This window comes from Accipiter gentilis, chromosome 17, assembly GCF_929443795.1.
Source record: "Accipiter gentilis chromosome 17, bAccGen1.1, whole genome shotgun sequence".
Taxonomy (NCBI): domain Eukaryota; kingdom Metazoa; phylum Chordata; class Aves; order Accipitriformes; family Accipitridae; genus Astur; species Astur gentilis.
The window spans coordinates 5,264,436-5,284,930 of NC_064896.1; the positions used below are offsets into that span (position 1 = coordinate 5,264,436).

The following is a 20,495-nucleotide window of genomic DNA, read 5'->3' on the forward strand; positions in this document are numbered from 1 at the left end:
CTCCCTTTTGGAAGGCGGGGGGGTGGGGGTGGGGGTGGGGAACACCCCACCCTCAGGGAATGGAAGGAAAGTTTTTGGAAACAAAAATCTATCTGCCAAAACAATACCTCTGTCAGGTTCCTGGCTTACGATCTATAATTGGCAGAAAGGATTTAAAATGAGAGCACTTGCCTACTGGTTGGAAGGGAGTGCTGAAATTTGTGCAGGTACTGATGCTGAAGCCACAGCCACCGTGAGAAATCAGGTTGAAAAGCCCGAGACTGCTTCCTGCCCCTGAGCCCTGGAGAAAGTGCAAAAAGGGTGAGGGAGAAGAACAGTTAGTTTTCAATCTGTTCTGAGCAAAATTCACAAATAAAAAAATTCACAGTGCTCAGGAATCGCCCTTTCAAGCTGGTAAACCCACCACAGACGTGCCACGTTACCAACAAAATAAGCCCAGCACTCATTTAAAGCAGAAGTAAGTCTGGAAGCGAGCCCCAAACTTTGTGTGACCAAGTTCTTCTAAAAACAACCCTTGTCAAAGTTGGCAGGGACAGGTCAGGTCAGGCCCAGGACAGGTCAAAGCAGCTAGTCCTGTCCTCCACTGATCTTGCAGCTGCTCTGCCAAGTCACAAGGCATTCCCTGGACAGCCTGGATTTTCCTTGGCACAGCGACTCATGCAAGATGAACCTAGAAATCTCCCTGTCAAATCCTAGGGCAGGACAGAAACTGGAAGCTCACTGTAGCAGAAAAAACCCAAAACCCAAAACAAAAAACACCCCCAAAATTCAAACTTTGGTAAACATCAAGTGTTTGGGAAGAGAATCTTCCAAATGCTCAATGGGGAGAATCCCCAAAGAGCAATACCAAAAACCAATGGATGCTCAGTAGACCTCAGCCCATCATGAGAAGATGGACGGAGATCCAAAGAGAAGCAGAGAAAATCCCACTGCATCTCTGGGATGCTCAACCACAAGGTCAGCAAAGCCCTGATGAATCCTCCCGGTATGGCCTCACATCAGTCTCTTCCGTAGCGCAAGATGGGAAGAAAATACTGGAAGAGGCTGCAATTCCCATCAGCAGACAGGTGGGAGCAGACAACCTGCAGGGAAGTGCTCTGCGTTAAAGTGAGTAAGGAAAAGCAAGTATGAATTAGTGGTCTAGGTGGGTTGCTGTGCCTGTGGCTCCTCGGGGATCCTATGTGTTGAGGGGACAAGACAAGCCCTGGCCACGTAAAGCTCTCAATCTATATTGCCTTAACTGTGTTATCTACTGTTGCTTTCACCCTGGAAATTTTACAGCAGAAGCAGCATGATACCTGAGAAAAAAGGAGCGTGTACCAAGCAGTACCCCAAAACCCTTCTTACAAAACTGACTGCACTTGGTAAAACCATTTTGACTGGGAATAACTGCTAAGGAAGAAAAGCATAGTAACTTGGAAAAAAACAAAAGGGATTTTTGACTGAGAATAACTGCTAAGGAAGAAAAGCATAGTAACTTGAAAAAAAAAGGAGGTATTTTCTGAAGAAATTCTCTAACCAAGCAAAAAGGTAAAGCAAGCTTTGTCAGAGTGACATTTGCTGAACTAGCTCCATCTATCAGTTTCTAAATGTGGCTGTTGCATTTAAAATTCATACCCTATCCTGCCATTGAATTAATTTCATGTCTAAGCAAATCCCAGGTTAAATCCAGAAACTGGTGTATCCAGTATCCTTTACAAGATGCACCGGGAGATAGCAAGGCTGGAAGGTAAAAATTCCTCTCAGATCTTGTTTAGCAGAAGCTGGGGATTAGCAAGCCAGTAATGAGAAACTGAGTATGCAAAGATCATAGTCAAACATCTTTGTTCCTCAAAAGGGATTCAGAGAAATACCTAAGGGTGTTCGGTACTTCTTGGTGTGCGGGATATGAACCCATCTCCTGAAACCAGTCCAAGTAACAGGAATTTTCTCTAGTCAGGCACATACAGAAAACATCATCGCCAGCTCCCAACAGACCCCTCAGCCCATACAGGGGCCTGCGCTGGTACAGACCCACATTTGCTAAAGAAATGGTTTCAAACTCTTCATCCCATTGGAAGCTGGTCAGAATTTCTCACAGGGCCACCCCCAATGCTTACTGTCAAGCTTTTAATTAAACACATGTTAATGGCAACACGCCACCCCACAGCCTTGCAACTCATGCTTTGGAAATCACCACTTCATGCCCAACAGGAGAACGCCCACGTCTTTACAGCTCTGCAGTTGGCTAAACATTTTTCAGTCTATGTAACTCAAATGGTAATCTGAGAGTCCCTGCAATTTAATCTAAATTGGATCATCACATCTTCATCAAGTAACATAGTAAGAATGTTTGAGTTGTTTTTGTAATTACTAGTAAATAATTGCATGCTGAAAGGCAGAATACTTCATAATCTCAGTCTCAGATTTTGATGCAAGTTTCAAGAATTACATAATCCCAGTGAGCTGTGATATCATCTGCCTTGGATTTCTTGCCTTTAGCACATAAAGATAAAAGCAGAATTTACCTTACTATACGGAGTCCTTGTCTTTCATCTTGTGTTATGCTAAATGGTAATTAATCAGGGCTTTTCCCGTAGCTGTCCATGAGAAACAAAATCCCACACTCTGTTTAACTTGGATTCTAAAACACAAACCCTACAAAATCCAGGTGACCGGCTGTTTTGTAGCTCCACATGAAAGTCTCCTCTGTGCTTCAGATGCTGCAATAATGGCTGGGAGCTGAAAATGAACATTAAGATGAGTAAGTGATACACAGAAAAAAATGCAGAGAGATTAACAGCTCAACAGAACATCAGCTGAGATTCTCACAAACAACCCCAAAAGGCTGGCTCACACATCAAGGGAACGTGTCCCAAAGCCTCACATCAAGCTCTCTCCTAAAAGGAAATGCATGAGCTATTTTAAGCTCTGCAGCACCAGTAAGCAGGCTGCAGCAGGTAATCTTTGCTGGCCTCTGTACTCCCAAATTGCTCTCCACATAAGGGCCCAAGGGTCTGTATACACATAGCTCTCCTAGAAACTAGGGGATTATGATGGATTGGACTAGTCATTACCAACTTTCTTTCCACCACAAAAACATTTTGCAGAGAGCAAAATGATTTTGCCACAGCGTTACTGTCTGTGTGGGGTGCTGCTCTGTGATAACCTGCTCTACTGTCCTTTACAGACAGACTTAGATGGACATGGCTTATCCATGCATTAGGAAATATTACATAGGACAGCAGTGCTGGCCAGCCTTAGAATAGCAGCATAAATTTATATGGATAAAGTATGTGTGGCTTCAGGTCACCTCCCATAGCAAATTAGAAGGGCTGCATTATAGAAGCTAAAATTTGGGGGAATACGGAAAGATAGGCCCAGAAGAGGAGAATGAAGGGCATACAGGGTAGCACTGTTGCAGCACAGTGACAGAACAATCTACAAAGCGTTTAACAGCAGAACATTAAAGAACACCCCTTCTTTACATCACCTAGGAAATGCTACTCTATTGAACAGGTACTTTTCAAGAAGAGGGGCATCATCTGAGCTGACCAGCTACATCAGAAGATAAAAAGCACTCTGCTCTCTTCCACTTCTTGGCTGCCTCTGAAGCACCATCACACGCAGGGAACATTCATTTCCTTAAATTCAGAGTAACAGAAGCTTAGGACACTGTTAACAGCCCACAGCACAGTCAGACGCACAGCAGGAGGAAAAAATTCACAGCAGATGAGAAGGCAGGGGTCCAGTAGTCCTCCAGTTCTACTTGTTCAGAAATATGCTAACTCCAGTATATGTCACCATTCCCCACATACTCGCAGTGTGTTTACCATTGCAATTGATAAAAAGACCACAGACTGACAATTATATCATAATTATGGACACAAACAAAGGTGTAGTAGAAGTAGGCTTTATGAAAGTATTTAAATTTTGTGGCAAATCTCTGCATCAACATGGGCATGGAGGCAACTAACTGCTTTGCAGTAGCAATTTCAGTTACCAAACTATTCCTTGGATAGACATTACAGGTAGTTTATCTGTTCCTATTTCTCAAAGAGTTTAAGGCACAAAAGCCTGGAAAGGGCTTATAACATGTACATAAGTGCTATTATTTTCGCTTTCACTTCTAACGCAACATAATATTAGCTTAAATATATTGCTTGTCCATCCAGCTTATACAACGTCCAGTAGAAAACTGCTTTCCAGGTTAGCAACAATTTGTTGCACAATATATCGATTAGATTGCTCTGACCCGTTTTTGCTGCAAGATCTTCAGTTTCACCATATTCACTCTGACAGGACAGTGGAAGACACTATGAAATCTTAACATCTTAATGAAACCATCAAGATGTATCCACAATGAAAAAAAGGCATGATACACAAAATAACGTTTAAACAAGGTTGCTGGTAAAAGTGTTTTAAACTGCTTGACTGATGGGGAATTATTTCCTCATACACAGGTGGAGAAGCAAGCCAAATGTGCGAGAGATCACCAGGTAGAAGGCATCGGTCTGTAGTGGTTTTCTAACATTCCTTTCTGTCTTTACTCTCCAAAATGCTCTTCAGGTAGTTGCTTAAGAACACCAAGCTATAAACTTGCTAGCTCAAGATCGCAGCTTAGGTTAAACAGAACGTAAGCTTTCATCTACGTGGTTCTTTCCTGTGCTCAAGTTACAGCAACCTTACCCAGTCACTAGAAAGCTTTTGAGCCATTTTAGTGGTATCCAACAATGATTTTTTAAAATAACACATTCATGAGAGTTGGATCAAATGACTGAAGACAGTTAAATGGGCAGCAAAACAGAAAGATGGGCAGGAACCAAAATGCAAAGGGTAATTTTACTTAAAAGACCAACATTTTTATTGTACGTTGGAGTAGAGTCTTTCCCCTGTGCCATCTTGTTGAAAGTTTATAAATTACAATTCCCAATAAGTATTAAGAGTTCATTTCAAGACAAAAGGAATAAAACTGTTGCAGTTCTAACTTTCACCATGAATAAAAGTTACCATGATGCTCCTACGATACTCATTCTGTACAGGAAAGGCCACAGTCCTCCTGTACTTTGAGTAACAGACCTGGGTGGAGAAAGGGCCACCCCTCACTACTGCAGGATCCAGGTGCAGCATAACAGTCTGGAGCGCACTGGCGGGCTTGTCACACAGACACAGTGCCTCAGCAACGAGGCTATAACACGGCTGGAATCTCTGACGAGACAGTGTCCAAAGGCTGCCAATGACAGTCCATCAAGGCATCGTAAAGCTCTTCACTCTGTTCCATAAACTGTTTATTTGCTTCATGGACGTCTAACTGAGGCGCTGGATCTAAAGGGGGAAAGACAGACAGACAAATAGGTCACATGACAAATGTGTTAGGAAAAAACCCACACCCCGTAAACATGTTAGTTTTACTAAAACAAATGTGGGGGGAGTCACAAAACATTCCCAGCACTTGCCCAATCATGAGCCTGACTAGATTAGCCCTAATAAATCTTTCTGCAATGGGCTAAGAAGTAACTACATCCAAGTATGTCCCTCTTTCCAGTGGTGATTGCCCCCACAGCAGAGTCAACAGAGAGAACGCATACCTGCACCTCGCAGCCCAGTGTAGCCACTTAAACTGCCAAAGAAGGTGGGTTGGCACTAAGGCACCGGACTGCTAAGTGGAGGAGCGGAGGCGCAGGCACACGTTCCGTTCTGCTCCCTCCACTACAGGGTCAGAGTGGATGGCTGGGGATGGTAGCGTCTTAAGCTGCTGCAACAAGAGTCACCAGAGCTTGTCTGCCAAAGCCTCGAACATCTCAAAGCATTTCACAGTTAGTAACCAAAGAAGTGCCAGAGACACCCAGTGAATTACGTATGAATATGTCCCTTATTTTACAGTTGGAAGAAATGTTTGTAAAGCATTTTGGAGCTGGAGAGCAACCCAGCGGGTACAATTCTGCTGCTACCAATGCACACTTAACATTTTGCAATAATTGACTCATCATATTCCCCAAACCGCTTGTAGGATGTAAAGCTCACCTAACAACACCCACAATCTGAAGCTCAGCTTATCAGAGTACCACAATCACATAGGTTATTAAGCGACTATCAGAATGCAAAGCAACTAGCTGACTGAATGGAAAAACTACAAAACACATCAGGAATAAAATGCTTGTAAACATGTTTGGTTTTAGCTACGTCATGTTGTAACACATCACAGGAGAATTAAGAAAAAGGAATGATACACTGGAAATACATTATTTCATATTTTCAATTTTAACATATTAATTTAATCAATGAGAAAAAGACACCCCAGAGATATTCTAACTATAGTATTTGTGTGTTAGTTTCAGAGAAAGGAAAGCTCTCCTGTAATGCTTTTAAAAGCCATTAAGGGCTTTGTCATTGACATCATTACTGATACCTATGGATCCTGTAAAGGATGCAGCTGCTTTTTACTGTTAGCATGTGATTTTTAAAGTCTTTTAAACAGAAGAATAAGATACACTACATAGTGCATATTCCACTCAAGACAGAAATTTGGAACTGCTAGTATGAAATGATTTTTTCTTGCATCAACAAATGAAAACTGCTTGTATGTATATTTAAAACCCCAATATAGTTTAGTGGCCCATTTCAAGCAATGACTGCTAAAGCAAATATTTTATCAGTGTGCCAACTATTTCAATTAAAAGCACAGTGAAGTATCCTGGGCTCTACATTCCAAGATTTTGCAGAAAAACAGAGTATCTACATTTTTTGTAGCATACCAGAAAAATACTAAAAAAAGGATAAAAGCTTGAGTACTATAGAAGATTAAAATCTCAATGCTAGTGAAGTCAATTAGTTTCAGTCCTGACAAGGTTCAGACTAGGAAGAGCAACTGTAAAATAAGGATGCAATTGCGCTAGGTGATAGCGACTCCAAAATTTTCTGAGACCTCAGATTTACTCAAAGATAAAGGTACATTATACATTGAAATTAAGGGCCAATTTGAGAAAGACTATCTCTAATCAGTGCAGAACAAACAGACAACTTCCAATATAGAATTTGAGAAACGTACCTTCCAATGCATCCTCACCAACTTCTTCATATGTCTGCAAGGAAAAACAAACCCCTCAGGACAGCAGATACTTATCTTCTCTTTTACAAACATCACCTGTTCATTACTACTGTCGTATACCAACTTCTATAGCTGACTGATTACAACAGAATTCTTCACACATAAGCCCCATGGTCCACTCCCAACAGACTCCATGGGGGAGATCCCACACTAAACTTCTAACAGAGGCAGCAGTCCTTGAAATTCCTGTGGTGAAGTTGGGTGGCTGTCCTGATCTGTTCTACCCTCTAAAACAAGGCTTATGAAGAATCCCAGAAGGCAGTCTTAGCACTGCCAGTCCAACTGCCCATATCAAGAGAACCCTTCTACCTTGACAACTGCATTAAGAGATGCTTTGTGTCCTCCAGATCTTTTTACCCCTCCAGTCCCAGCAATATGCCCAACAAAAAGCAACAGTACACACCAGGGTCTGCTGAACAGTTTTGCTTCCTCATCAAGAAGCTATACTAAGACCCCAGAGCTTGAAGAGAAAATGTGCCCATCACCGTTTTATAAGCTATGTCATGTTCCTGTGCTGACAGACTACTGAAGAGCGAGTACATCGCGCTGTCCTACCTGCATTGTGCTCTGCGTGTATCCATACTGGGGATAGCTGTAGCTGTAACTGCCTGTGTTCTGGTCATAGCCCCACTGGGCATAGTAGTTGTGATATTGTTGGTAATATTGGTTATAATTATAGTTGTACATCTGATTGTACTCCATTGGTTTCACACGATTACTTAAAAAAATAAAGCAGGAATAAGTTGCAAATAATGCAGAACAATTATGAAAAAAAGCAGTGAAATAGCTTAAGATACAATATGGTACATAGACAAGGCTTAGTCTAACATGCAAATTTCAGTCTTTAAAATATATTCACTATTTACTGCAGCAGTAGTTATCATTTGCATACATTTGCAGAAAGAAAGAAGTGGTTTACATTTAACGCCCTTTCCTGTATTCATATTCATCTTTAATAAACATTGCTTTCATCCTTTATGAGTTAATATAGTATCACTTCCTGGCTTTGGGAAGGGAAGAGTTCAGGACTATGAGCCTCAGTTTAGAATAATCCTGAACCATGATCCAGATTCTTGGGTCCCTTTTTCCTTCTGATAAATAGGATGAAGTACTCTGCAGCTTCCTGAGACAAGGTACTGAGTCTTGCTTTACATGAAGAGTTAAAGATTTAGAGCCTTGCAAAGGAACTGGGGTTTTCTTTAGTAAGAATGGACAAAAACCTCTCCCTTCTGCTACTACTGAACAGAAGCCTAAGCAACAACTCGTTGTCCCTGTTCTCACTGAACTGGGTGGTCTTCAATGCACATAGTTGGAAGAGCTCATGAAGTAAAAAGGACTACAAGTAATTAAAAAAAATAAACTTAAATAGCCTGTGAGCTGACTAAAATTCCCATTCCTTGCCATAAAGTGGCAGCATTCCCAAGGAACTAGGAATCCCACCTGGTTATCAAGATTTGAAATAATGAGATGAAAAATATCATTTGAAAATGAAAATATGTCACACATAAAGCTATGTCTAATGATGAAATTAGTGAGAAGTAGGAAGAGGGAAACATCAATCTTCTCACCACAATACACCCCCTTTTTCTGCTTTTCTCTTCCTTATCCCCCCAAGACTTCTGAGGTCGCTGAAAATCTAAATATTATTCAAATAGGGAGCAATTACTATTATTCGTATTACCCTAGTGCTACGAGCCCCAAGTCAGACCAGGATCTCATTGTATCAGGTTCTGAACAAACACAGAAAAAAAAGTTAATCCCTGCCCCAAAAGACTTATATTTAGTAGACATTATAATAGAATTAGCAAGGTAATTGAGCTTTGCTATCCAGAAATCAATAAGCAGATTTAGACTATTTCAATTTAATGCAAAGGAACATATACTTTAAAAATAATCATATTTAAATACAGTGTGTGTACATGTGTGTGTATTTAATAATGTATACAATTAAAAACAGTGCAAAATGCTTAGTCTTGATCTAATGTTACAACTATTTTGAATTCCTGTGCATTCTGATACTCTAGCTACTTTACTATATTTGTGGGTATTCCTTCACTTTGTGACGGAAACATCCAGGAAATGTATCCAAACCACTAAAAGACATTTAAAAATACATGTGATTTCACATCAAGTTCCTCTTATACAAACGTCTGGCTGCTCTTATACTCACGCTTTTGGTATAGCCACACTCAAGCGTACAGGTTTAGAGCCCAACCCCACAGCTCCTTGACACTCTGTCAGCGCTCTTTTCTGTTCCAGTTCATCCGTGAATTTCACGAACCCGTAACCTCTACAGAGATACAGAATAACTCATATAAAACAAAAACAAAAAAGCTGTGCACTTTTTAAAAAGCATTTACAGTGAAGTCAAAATTGGTTTTAAAAAACAGAGCAAATGAAACACTTTGGCTAGGGCTGTCCCTGCTTTTAGTAGAGATTAAATGATTCCGCCTGCCAGTTGCATTTACAAAATGTTTGAAACTGTACGTCCAAGCTTCGGCAGTACTTTCAAGGGCTGGACTAAAGTAAAGTAATTCTTGTGCCAGTGAATTCTGGGGAATTGGAAGTGAGCTGACACAAGACATGTTGAAATGCAGGAACAAACAGTTGCAAAGCCTCAAATCTATACTGGGAGGATACAGATAATCTAAACAGTTGCAAGTCAGCACAGGATTGACAAGACATAGGCACTGTTTATATCTAAAAGTGCCCCACTGTGAAGGAAAACATTGCTTTTCTGTAGGATCAACTGAGATACACTTTCCAATCAAGTCCTTTTTTCAACAGGAAAATATTCAAATAGGCTTTCTGTCATTCCTAACAATGGCACAGCCCAATCAGCATTCTCAACAGTGGACCTGAAAACCAGCTCTTAACATCAAGTTGCTAAAACTTGCTCTGATAGCACAACTTGAACAATGATAGCACACAGCCAGCAACCCCTTGACTCTAGCAATCCTTCACTGCAGTGCTAGCAGTACTATATGTCAGCCAGACAGAAAATATTAACTCCCCACCAACCCCAAAGGTCCTTTGCGTGGGATTCTGATGCTGTAGTGAGTCAGAAGCAATGCAACAGCATCCAAGACGGCAGTGCCAGGATCCCAAGATGGGATGGGCCGCCTCACGCAGCAGAAAGATCAAAGACTTAGGTGTGGGAGGGGAAGAGGTATCCATCTAGGTGAAGGAAGGAGTTTGGGAGGGAAAGGGCTTGTCTACCTGGGGAAAAGAACGAGCCGTAAGCAAGGGTGTAAATTTACAGTATATCTATTCTATGGAAACTCTTAAACACCAAGTAACATGCTATTTTGAAAGCAGCATCACCTAGTATTCATAGTAGGTCCACACTGGAAGCTATTACAGAGCAGTTCATGCCCCATAAAATGCGGTATCTTGCATAGCAAGCTATACGCACAAGTCCAAATATGTATCTTTTTACATATATGTATGTGTACTCCTCACATACAGGAGACCAAACCTAAGCTCAGGCTTATATATATAGAAACTGGATAATTAAGCAAGAGCAAAACTCTACATCAGTACATATTCTGTTTAACTTGCCCTCTGTGAAAGGACTGTGGCATATTAAACCAGTGCAAGTCAACTTTTAAGTCAGTTTAAGTCAGTTTTAGGTGTTCGCACACCAAAGTGTGTAAGTTTCTAAGTTGCTACAAAGGCTCCTGCAGCATTTCGGATGGGAGCAGTAATGGTTAAGTGAAATGGGTAATATTGGCCGTTCCAAAATAGAGATGGACAGATAAAGAGTTGGATGTAGTGCAGCAAGGAAGCCAGCGATTCTTCCAACTTTTCCAGACACTTAGTTTTTTCACACCAATGGCTAAACCAGATTTTAGTACAGAAGAAAATCCACTAAGAAATCATTTCTCTATGGCCAGGACCTCCCTGGCAGACATTCTGTCTTGTCCCTGTAGTTAAGAGAAGCCCCCAGCCTGCACCCTCAGCAGAAAGCAAAGAAGCAGGCACAGCACTATGGCATCAGGCTGCAAGCTCCTCTCTTGCCTGGACAAGAGGTGCTGGGAGGAGGCCTTCCTGATCTACCAGCCCTGGCTGGAAGAGCCAGCGCTTCACTAGGGACATTTGCAAGCCCTAAGTTCCTCTCTCGCATCACACTAACACTTGCAGTTGCCTCAGCTTTGAGTAACTGCACAAGTCACAACAAAGCCCCTGGCAGCAACACCCTGCCACTGCTAGGGGAGATAGCTGTGCTCTTCCCAGCAATAGGTCTTTAAGTCCCTGCTCCTTCCTCCCTTCCCAAGTTGCCACAGATTCTCCTTCCCCAAGGTCTGCACTTACGAACAGTTCCCAAAGCCCAACTAATGGCCCAACCTGCATCACCCAACACCTGTTTTGTAGCCAAAGATTGAAGCAGGTGCAGCAAAAGAAGAACTGCTAGGTTTACACCTCTGAGGAAGAGAAGGCACCTGGAGCCCACCCTGGCAATATTGGTCTCAGGTGAGGTGGCAGTAACAGCACGAGTACTTAATTGCCAGAGAGTGAGTGAGCAGCTCCGCAAGAGGTTCAGGTTGCACATGAAGAAGAACTTCATTACCAGGGAGGTAGTGCAGCTCTGGAACAGGCTGCCCAGACAGGTTGTATTATCTCCATCCTGGGATGTTGTCCAGGCTACACAATTCATGGCTGACCTGATCTAGCATTGGCAGCAGTCCTGCTCAGAGTGGGAAGCTGGACCAGAGACCTCCAGAGGTTCCTTCAAACCAACACGTCTAAGGCTGAGAAACCTTCTGTGAGAAAGAGGGGAGATCTACAGCCGTACTCTAAGTTGTATCACAACATTCTCACAGGTATTACATCAGAATATTGTGTGTCATTGAAGCCATGTTCCGTTTTGAAAACAAGGGTGCTCACCAACTGGTCCCTCTTCTAGGAAAATGCAGCTTCATTTTCTGCTGTTTAGAAGAAGTTTTAATAACATTAAGAAATCTGACTTTTTGACATCTGTTTCTGGCAAGACATTTCCAGTAAGGATGAACAAGGCAGCTACTAAGTACATGACAATGAATCATAGCTTTGTTTGCCCTACCCTGTTTGAAGCACAAGCCTGTAAAGCTTTCACAGGAATATACACTCAATAGCCTAAAGACTATAAAAGCACAATTCCATCTTAAGAGTTCGGGAAGACAGTGTTTCAAGATTACTTAGACATTTTTCAGCATTTTCAGAAGTGAAATAACATACTGCCAATACACAAAGGGCATCACACTGACAGAGGAGTCACAATACACTGTGGTGACTATCAAAACCCAAGCATGCTGTAGACTGAATGTCCAAGAACATTGTATTTTAAGGTTACTAAAATCTAAGCTGATAGAACTATTCCTTTTCCCTTGCTGCATTATATCTTTCCCATTGCTGCATGTGAAGTGAAAGAAAAGAATGAATAAAAGATGACTTACTTGGATACTCCTGCCTGGTCCAAAACAACTTTTCCACCTCTACACGATGGATAAACTTTAACAAAAAATTCATATAACATGCCATCATCCACATCAGGAGTCAGGTCTCCCACAAAAAGTGAATATTCTGGACTAAAGAAATCAAAAGAAAACTTCTTAAGCACTATCATAAAAAAAAAGAGGCATGCTGAGTGACAGCTAACATTTAGCCTAAACATTTCACTTCAGAGAAAAGCGATACTAAAAGACCATTTAACGGATACTTTAAAGTGTCGCCAGTTAAGTTGCTTAGGTGACTAAAATTTTTATTGACGCTGCTTTTTCAAGTTAATTCAAGCAGCACAACCAATCTACTCAATACTGCCTTTTATTTCAAGATAATTTCATTGCTTATTTCTCACAGGGTATCTCTGGATTTCTAACACGGCAAGAAAACATTAATGTCTCAATTATAGATTTGCTATTTCCAATCATTGATCTTAAATTATAATATAAGAATTAAGATACTTTGATGCTACAAAGTTTAAATACCTTAAAAAGACACTCATGACAAATATGCTGTGCCACACAAAAGGCAAAGCATAAAACTGACAGGCAATCTAAGTCACCCTCCCTCTGCTAAAGACTGGCAATGATGAACTTGTGGGTTTACATATTTTGAATACTCTTTGCAAGGCAATTGATAAAGAGACATTAAGCAGGCAAAACTAATATTTAAATATTGAGCATTTACCTGTTATCGGGCTGTTTTCCATATGTTGCATAATTCAATTTAAATCGCTTTGCCTGAAAGAAGGCAAAAATGAATCCATACATTCAAATGTTCTCATGTGAATCCAAACAATTAGGAAAAAAATACAATAAGCTGATTTGACACAACTTTCTTAATGCTGACAGATATTCAATGCCATCAGGACAGTCAGTTAAGGTATCAAGGACAACATTTTTATTTGACATCAGTACAGCTATACTAATGAAAAGCAGCAAAGAACCTGCACCAAGAGGTTTGGCCTATCTTTATTTCAACAGTTTATAAAGCTAGCGAGAGACAGGTGAACCTTACATAGCGCCAAATTTTTTTATCTTTAAGGAAGACAGGAAAGCAGAGGTACCAACAACAAATATTAAATGACTTCAAGGTCTTAAAATGAAATGACAGCACAGACCACTGGACATTTGCGATTTATATGAATACTGGCAGAGACCAGAATCAGCCATACAGGAAAATGGAATCAACCCCCAAGTCTGGAAGTATGGCTAAATACTTTGCTCAAGATGATGTGCTCATTTAGTAAGATCCAAAATTAAGGGTTTTTTTAAGAATTACTTGTCATTGGACACTAAAGGTCTCCCTAAACTGCACCTGATTTTATTTTTTAAACAAGTTTCCCAGGAGCCTAGATTTGTGCCAACTGGCACATCTGGAACTCCCCACCCCCATCCGGTAGGGTTCAGCAACTTGTACCCAACTCACATTTAAGTCTAGCCCAAGATCTAAGGAGCAGCTGATCTCCTGCCTCAAAATCCCAAGGGTCTCAATCCCATGGGTATTCTTATATGGTGCTTAGCACACAATAACCCAAGCAGGTTCACTACAGAGTGCAATGGTAACTGCTATCTTCTTCTGAAACATGTCTGACAGGAAGAAGCACAGGGTTGCACTCCTTTAAAAGAGCACTGGTGTCTGAACTCACCCAGAGAGTGTAAGACCTAAGCTGGATCCCCTCATCAGCTTGACGGGCTTCAAACCCATTTTTCTATCTCCCAACAGGCTTCCAAAGCAGATATCTGTCTGCACTACAGTGGCATAGCAAGAATTCAAGGGGAATTTGGCCAAAGAAAGCAAGCCTACTGTGAATCCATAACCTAGAGATCAGGACATTTTAGTATAGTGGAGAGCCTAGTGTGCTCCTGTACCTTGTATGATGTATTTTCTTCCTTCAAAGACAGCGTAAATAATTCTTGGGAAATAGAGCAAAGACTTAACTCTAGGCTATAATCATGTTCCTTGCATGCTTGCATTCACTGGTGCACAGTGGTACACAACTCTTTCTGTGGACCATTTACAAGCTAGTACAAAATTTAGATTGCACTTTGAAGCACCTTCACCTTTTTTTTGGATCTCACTCTTCATAGAAATATTTTGGGTTTAAAATCAATGAAAGACCGAGAGTACTTCCGTTCAAACGGGAACTGGGGACACTAACCCTGTAAAACAGAGACAGCAACAGCACTGTGGCTCTCTGTTATTCCTTTGGCTGATTCAGTATTTAAAAATAAATAAAAGTGAGCCACACTCAGTTTTGTGTAAACAAGAGAGAAAGTATCTAAATGCAAGAAAAAGTGAGCCACACTCAGTTTTGTGTAAACAAGAGAGAAAGTATCTAAATGCAAGAGACGAGCTGGACAGCTGCCTGCTGAGTGCACTGATTTAGGCTGCTTACATCGGATCTCGTGTCTGACATCTGTAATTCTCTCCATGTGTTATATAAATCATCCCTCTACACAACACCACATTTCAAATTAAACTGTCGATAAAGACAGGTATTCCCGAAATCAAACTTCAATTATTATATTACTCCTTGCAAGAGCTGCTCTCTTTCTCTCTCTAGTGACTACAGAAGGCACCTAGGAAGATTAGCTTCCTTTACTCATGGGCTCTGATTTGCATATTAAACAGGACAGGTGAAACAGATACCTCCAGGCCTCTCATCTACCCCTTTTAATGGGGGACACCATCCTCTCAGGAAGGCTGACCAAATAGTTCAACCTGAACTTCCAGGTTTCCTACTCAGGGTATTAACTACACTGAAACAGGCATCAATTTACCTTACTACATCACACCGTAATTGAGGTGATTCTAGAGCTGCTTTACAAACCAGTCATCCTAGCTACTGCAGCCAACTTCTGTGGGTACAACAGACAGCTGTGTCAGCCGTCCCATTTTAATCTACTAAACATTCGAGTCAACATCCTAAAATTAGCCTCTATGACTATTTCTCCTCTTCTTCCTAACTACCTAGCTTTTATGTATCCAAGATATCTGTTATGTACTGCAATTATACAATGGTCTAGCTCTTTCTCCACTGTAAATAGGTTTGAATAACTTTTGTTTGCTAAGGGCCAAGAACAATGGAAGGCTTAAAAATTATGTTCCTCTGGCAAATCAAAGTTACTCAAAACTCAGTGTGAACTTGCAAGTTCATCTTGTACATATACATCAACATACACACCGTAACAAATTAATATGGAACTACAAACGGAGAGAGACAGGACTGAGGTAGGTATACTCAATCTATTTTTTCCTTGTTCTTCTCTGGTTTCTCATTAGTCCAAATTTGGTAATAGTAGACAGGGTCAGAAATGAAAAAACACATCATGACATTTCTATACCTGGATTTTATCCAGACATTCACATAGAAATCAGTGGGGTTTTTCAACAATTTTATGACCAAGAACAGTAATAGTTTTATGTTCATTATTTTAAAGAAAAGAAGAATTCCCAGTTTGCCAACTATGGAATTTGCCTGTAATCACTCAAAATACAGATTCTACACTATCTATTCCTTCCCAGTTTTGGTTCTCAACTGGCTGCTTTCATTTACTTACCGGTGTAGCACCAGGAAGCGGTTTTCCATTGATTTTGTGTAAACATTTCTCTGCAGTAGCTAGATCTGCAAATTCTACAAAGCAATAGCCTGCTGGAATTCTGAACATATGACATAGGAGAGGAGAGAGAAAGACTTCAGTTCAAAAAACACATTTGAGGAGGAATATTATATTTTTAGATAACTGGTAGGAAATTTGCTATAGTTGCAATACTTAAACCAATTTCTTTTTCAGAGTATAAACATTAGCTACCAAAAAGAAGCTAGCAAAGTAATCTTGCATCTCAAGGAAAGCGATAACCCCTACTTACCAGTAAGTCATGTCAACATAAGCCCACAGAAAATAGTTTTGCTCACAATTAGTTTACTTCCTACTTTCATTGACTATAAATTTTCCCACCCAAGTTTAAATTAATTGAAAACTGAAATTACAACATTTACAAGAATATGAAACTACTTTATTCTTTTTACAGTCACTCATTTTATTCCAAATGAACTCCAAAGGTTCTCATATTGCTCTTTCTAAGTCAGACTTCCAACCTCTGCCAGCATCACGTAGCTGCACTAGGGCAACGATTAACACAGACTAGTCACTGAAGCCTTCAGCCCGGGAGGTGTAGTTCCCAGAGGGACTGTATGGCATACATATGCTGCTCTGAATGATTGCTGAAGCACTGCAGGATGAGGGCCAAATACGAGGTTTGTTGATGGTGAGGTCGAAGAGCCAGCAATTGTCCTCTCCATTGCTATCATCAATATACCCATATTGTTGGCAGCAATGGTGAAAAGCTCAAAGGGAAAATCACTCTAATCTGGACAGGACCACAGCGATGCCATACAGAAGGCAAACGGTTCAATCCAAATGCACTGGTAGAACAAACTGAGAACAAGCATAAACAGTTACCCTGTCAACCTGTTTCGAATGATTTTTACACTCAGTACAAGCTCTCCCATGGTGGCAAAGGCTCTTGAAACAAAGTTTTCATCCATGTATGGCTCCAGCTATAAAAGCAAAAAAAAAAGAGTTAGACCAGGGCATCTACAAAAAGGAGAATATATGTGTCAATGTCACCCTAAGCAGTTAAAACATTATTGAGAAGTATTTTACCCTTACACTTCAAAAAGAAGACTCATTTAAGAGGGTCGATGCCACTCAAAACCAGCAGGCATGCATGAACCAGGCTCAACAGTCTGCAAAGTGGAACCCAAGAGACAGCATGAATTTCAGAGAACAGGGAGCTTTCACAGAAGGACAAAAGCCACTCAGAAACATACAGCAACAAACTGAGCGTTCACTACACGGAGCAGGGGATAAGGAGATGGCAGGCTCTCCTCTGTACGCAAACAGAGGTTGGGCCAGCGCTACCAGTACCCAGGCGCGGCACAGCCCAGGGTGCTATGACGAACGGGCGCCATGCGTCAGGTAACACAGCCCCCATTGAGCTGGGGTAGGGGTTTGCAGAGCCATGTCTACCTTGCATAACTGTGGAGATATGCAGGGCAGCACTTGGAGGGGAGACCTCTAATCGCGTCCCGCAATAGGTCTGCTTTGTACTGCACGTGGGTGCACTGACCGTGTTTATGTCGTAGGTGAGAGGGTGGCACTGTGCGTGTCAGAGTGTGTGTGAACTGCAGGGCAGTGCTGCTATGTGAGTGAACACGCTGGAGGGCAGGTGTCTGCATGGTGTAAGTGACTGAAAAGTATGAAATGGCACTGCAATTTGGACTAAATATATGATGGACTGAGGGAAAAGGATGCCTCTCTGTGTAGTAGAAAGTGGAGAAGGGAACTAACTGAAATTAAAGTTTTGTGCAATACACATACTGATAGGGAGCACTACGTGTGACAGGTAACACGGGGCCAGGGTGCGTCGGAAACATATAGAGCTCCATATATATAAGTATATGTACCTGTGTAAGACAGATGGCCTTGTGGTAACTGACAGCCCTCGAGTGTGTTCGTATGTCTGTCAGGTACCAGGTGGCTCCAACACTTGTGTGTATGACAATGTGCAGACTTGTGCAGTATCTGATAGTGGGTGACCATATCGCACTCACATGTGCAAAAGGTAGCAGATGCCCTGCAGAGGTGTGAGTGTGGAGCAGAAAGGACTCTGTTACATGTGCCAGAAGCAGAAGGTAGCACTACTCTCTACAGACATGCCACAAAGAGGGTGATCCTATGGTGCATGTGTACAGGAAAGCCGGACTCATAAAGGCTGTATATTTACGTGTGTGTTTCAAAGAGCCACGGCCTGCTTGTGAGAAAGGTGACTGAAAAATAATATGGCCTTATGGTGGACAGGTGGTAGATAAACCTTTATGTGGGTAAAAGAAAGAGACAGCAGACTCCACAGAGTCTGCTTGCATGAGTGGCAGGCAGTGGAAGAATCCCTGATGTATCAGTGTTTGTGCACAATGCAATGGCAAACTTGGTGTGCGTGAGTGTGTGTTTAAGAGAGAAGCACCCAGTGGGATCCTCAGTGATGTGCTGGGTTGTATGTACACACACAGATGAGACAGACCGAGGAATAGCACAGGATGCACATGTGTGTGCAGGCAGGACTATGCAATATGCTGGTGTGAGTCTGTAAGAAAGGGGCTGGAGAAAGATATGCGTGCAAGTAACAAGCAAGATGGAAATTGTGATACGCTGGTATAACTGCATATGGTATCTGTACATATATACAGGTGTATGCAAGCATGTGGCAGGCAGCAAGGACACTACAATACAGTGGTGGGATTGCCTATGTGACTGTGTAAAAGTGGCAGACAGTGCAGACTACAATACAACGTGAGCACATACATACAGGCACGTGTGGGTAGCAAAGCACTACAATACACTAGGTGCAAGTATACATATGCGAGCGTGTACAAAAGTGTGTGTGTGTACAGCGGCAAGTAGTGAGGGTACATGAGTATGAGGGTGTACACAGTGTGTGTGAATGGCAGACAACAAGGAACACTGTGGGGTGCGTATTGCTGTGTGAATGTGCCCACAACGTGCACACAAGCAGGCAGCAAGAGACACCCTGGGGTGAAGAAGCATCTGTGAACGTGCTGCCAGGTGCACAAGCAGGCAGGAATGAGGGAAATACTGGGATGTGTAAGTGCTTACAAGTGTGCATGCATGAAGGGGAGTGCAAATTCTTATAAGCATGCGAGTACACCCACAGGTGTGCATGTGTGTGGGGCAGGTAGTGAGGGATACTCTTGGATAGGTGCATACAAGCATGCGAGTGCAAGTAAGCACAAGTGCCTACAAGTGTGAGCAGAAGCAAATGGGCCTAGCAGCACAAGCATGAGTGCGAGCATGTGAGTGTGTAAGTGCTTTAGAGCGTATGACCACAAGCGCGTAAGTGCCTACAAGCACATGAGTATACAAGCCAGCATATAAAACCTAGAAGCATGCAAGCATACAGGCTTGTGAGTATGTGAGTGAGTGTGTAAGTGCCTAATGGAGCATGAGCACGAAAGTGTGAGAACATGTCAGTGCCCACGAGCGTGCCTGCCCACCAGCATGAGCGCAGGCAGCACGGGACACTGGTGTAAGTGCCACGAGTGTGCCTGTGACCCTGGCCGTGGGCAGGGAACGAGGGTCACTCTGGGTGTGTGTGTCTAACGTGTCTGCGAGCGTGTAACAGCTCAGAAAGGTGCCTGCCGGGCTGGGGTTAGCATCTCTGAGCGTGTGTTTGTGTGTCAGCCCGTGTGAGTGTGCGTGTCAGCCTGCGCGAGCCTGCCAGCGTGCACAGGAGAGAGTGTGCGTCAGAGTGTCAGTCAGTTCGGGAGTTTATGCGTGTGTCAGAGTGTGTGAGGGTCCGTGAGGCTGTGTCAGCGCGTGAGGGTGTCGGGGCGAGGGTGTCAGTCGGGGCGAGGGTGTCAGTCGGTCAGTCGGGGCGAGGGTGTCAGTCCGTCAGTCAGTCAGTGTGAGGGTGTCAGCCGGCGCCAGAGTGTCAGTCGGTCAGTGCGCCCCAGCCCGCGGTCGCCCCGGGGCCGGCCGCCCCGGCCGCTACCCTCCCGCCTCCCGCCGGCCAGGCCGCCCCGCTGCCCGCCTCACAAAGCCCCGCGCGGGTCCCGGCCGGACACTCACGTCCCCCATCCACAGGCTGGCGGCCATGCTGCTCCCGCAGGCCCCGGGGCGGGTTCAGCGGGGCCGCGACTTTCGCCTACCCGGCTCGGCTCGGCTCGGCCCCGCCGCCGCCGGCGCCGCCTCACGCCGAGCCCGCGGCCCGCTCCGCCGCCGCGCTGCCCCGCCGCCTCCTCCGCGGCGCCCGGCGGGCGGAGAGAGCGGCGCCCCCGCCGCCACGGGCGCCCCGGCCCGCGGCAGCGCCCCCTGCCGGCAGGAGGAGCGTCAGCGGTGCTGGC

General features: G+C 43.1%; 1 protein-coding gene across 7 annotated transcripts; it reads right to left on the bottom strand.

The window, feature by feature from the left end:
* Window positions 1-173: 173 nt before the first annotated feature.
* Window positions 174-20,379, bottom strand: TRNAU1AP (tRNA selenocysteine 1 associated protein 1). Of its 7 annotated transcripts, none has more exons than XM_049820955.1 (11): window positions 20,221-20,379; window positions 17,035-17,132; window positions 16,132-16,231; window positions 13,256-13,308; window positions 12,523-12,654; window positions 9,258-9,377; window positions 7,643-7,805; window positions 7,028-7,061; window positions 3,473-5,304; window positions 2,637-2,721; window positions 174-280 (listed from the first exon to the last, which is right to left on the bottom strand). In XM_049820955.1, exons 1-9 carry the CDS (start codon window positions 20,245-20,247, stop codon window positions 5,168-5,170), a joined length of 864 nt encoding a protein of 287 aa, XP_049676912.1. In that variant the 5' UTR covers window positions 20,248-20,379; the 3' UTR covers window positions 174-280; window positions 2,637-2,721; window positions 3,473-5,167. The 7 variants fall into 7 exon arrangements, with proteins under 7 accessions (XP_049676912.1, XP_049676910.1, XP_049676911.1 ...); XM_049820953.1 differs by having other exon boundaries at window positions 2,508-2,721; XM_049820954.1 differs by having other exon boundaries at window positions 874-2,721.
* Window positions 20,380-20,495: the final 116 nt, after the last annotated feature.

Excerpts from the sequence above, each read along its gene's own strand:
- TRNAU1AP (XM_049820955.1), bottom strand. The coding sequence starts at position 20,247 with ATGGCCGCCAGCCTGTGGATGGGGGAC. Across the intron at positions 13,309-16,131 it reads CGCTTCCTGGTGCTACACCG|GCAAAGCGATTTAAATTGAA; the intron begins GTAAGTAAATGA and ends GCCTTCTTTCAG. Across the intron at positions 7,806-9,257 it reads AGTGTGGCTATACCAAAAGC|TAATCGTGTGAAACCAATGG; the intron begins GTGAGTATAAGA and ends TATTTTTTTAAG.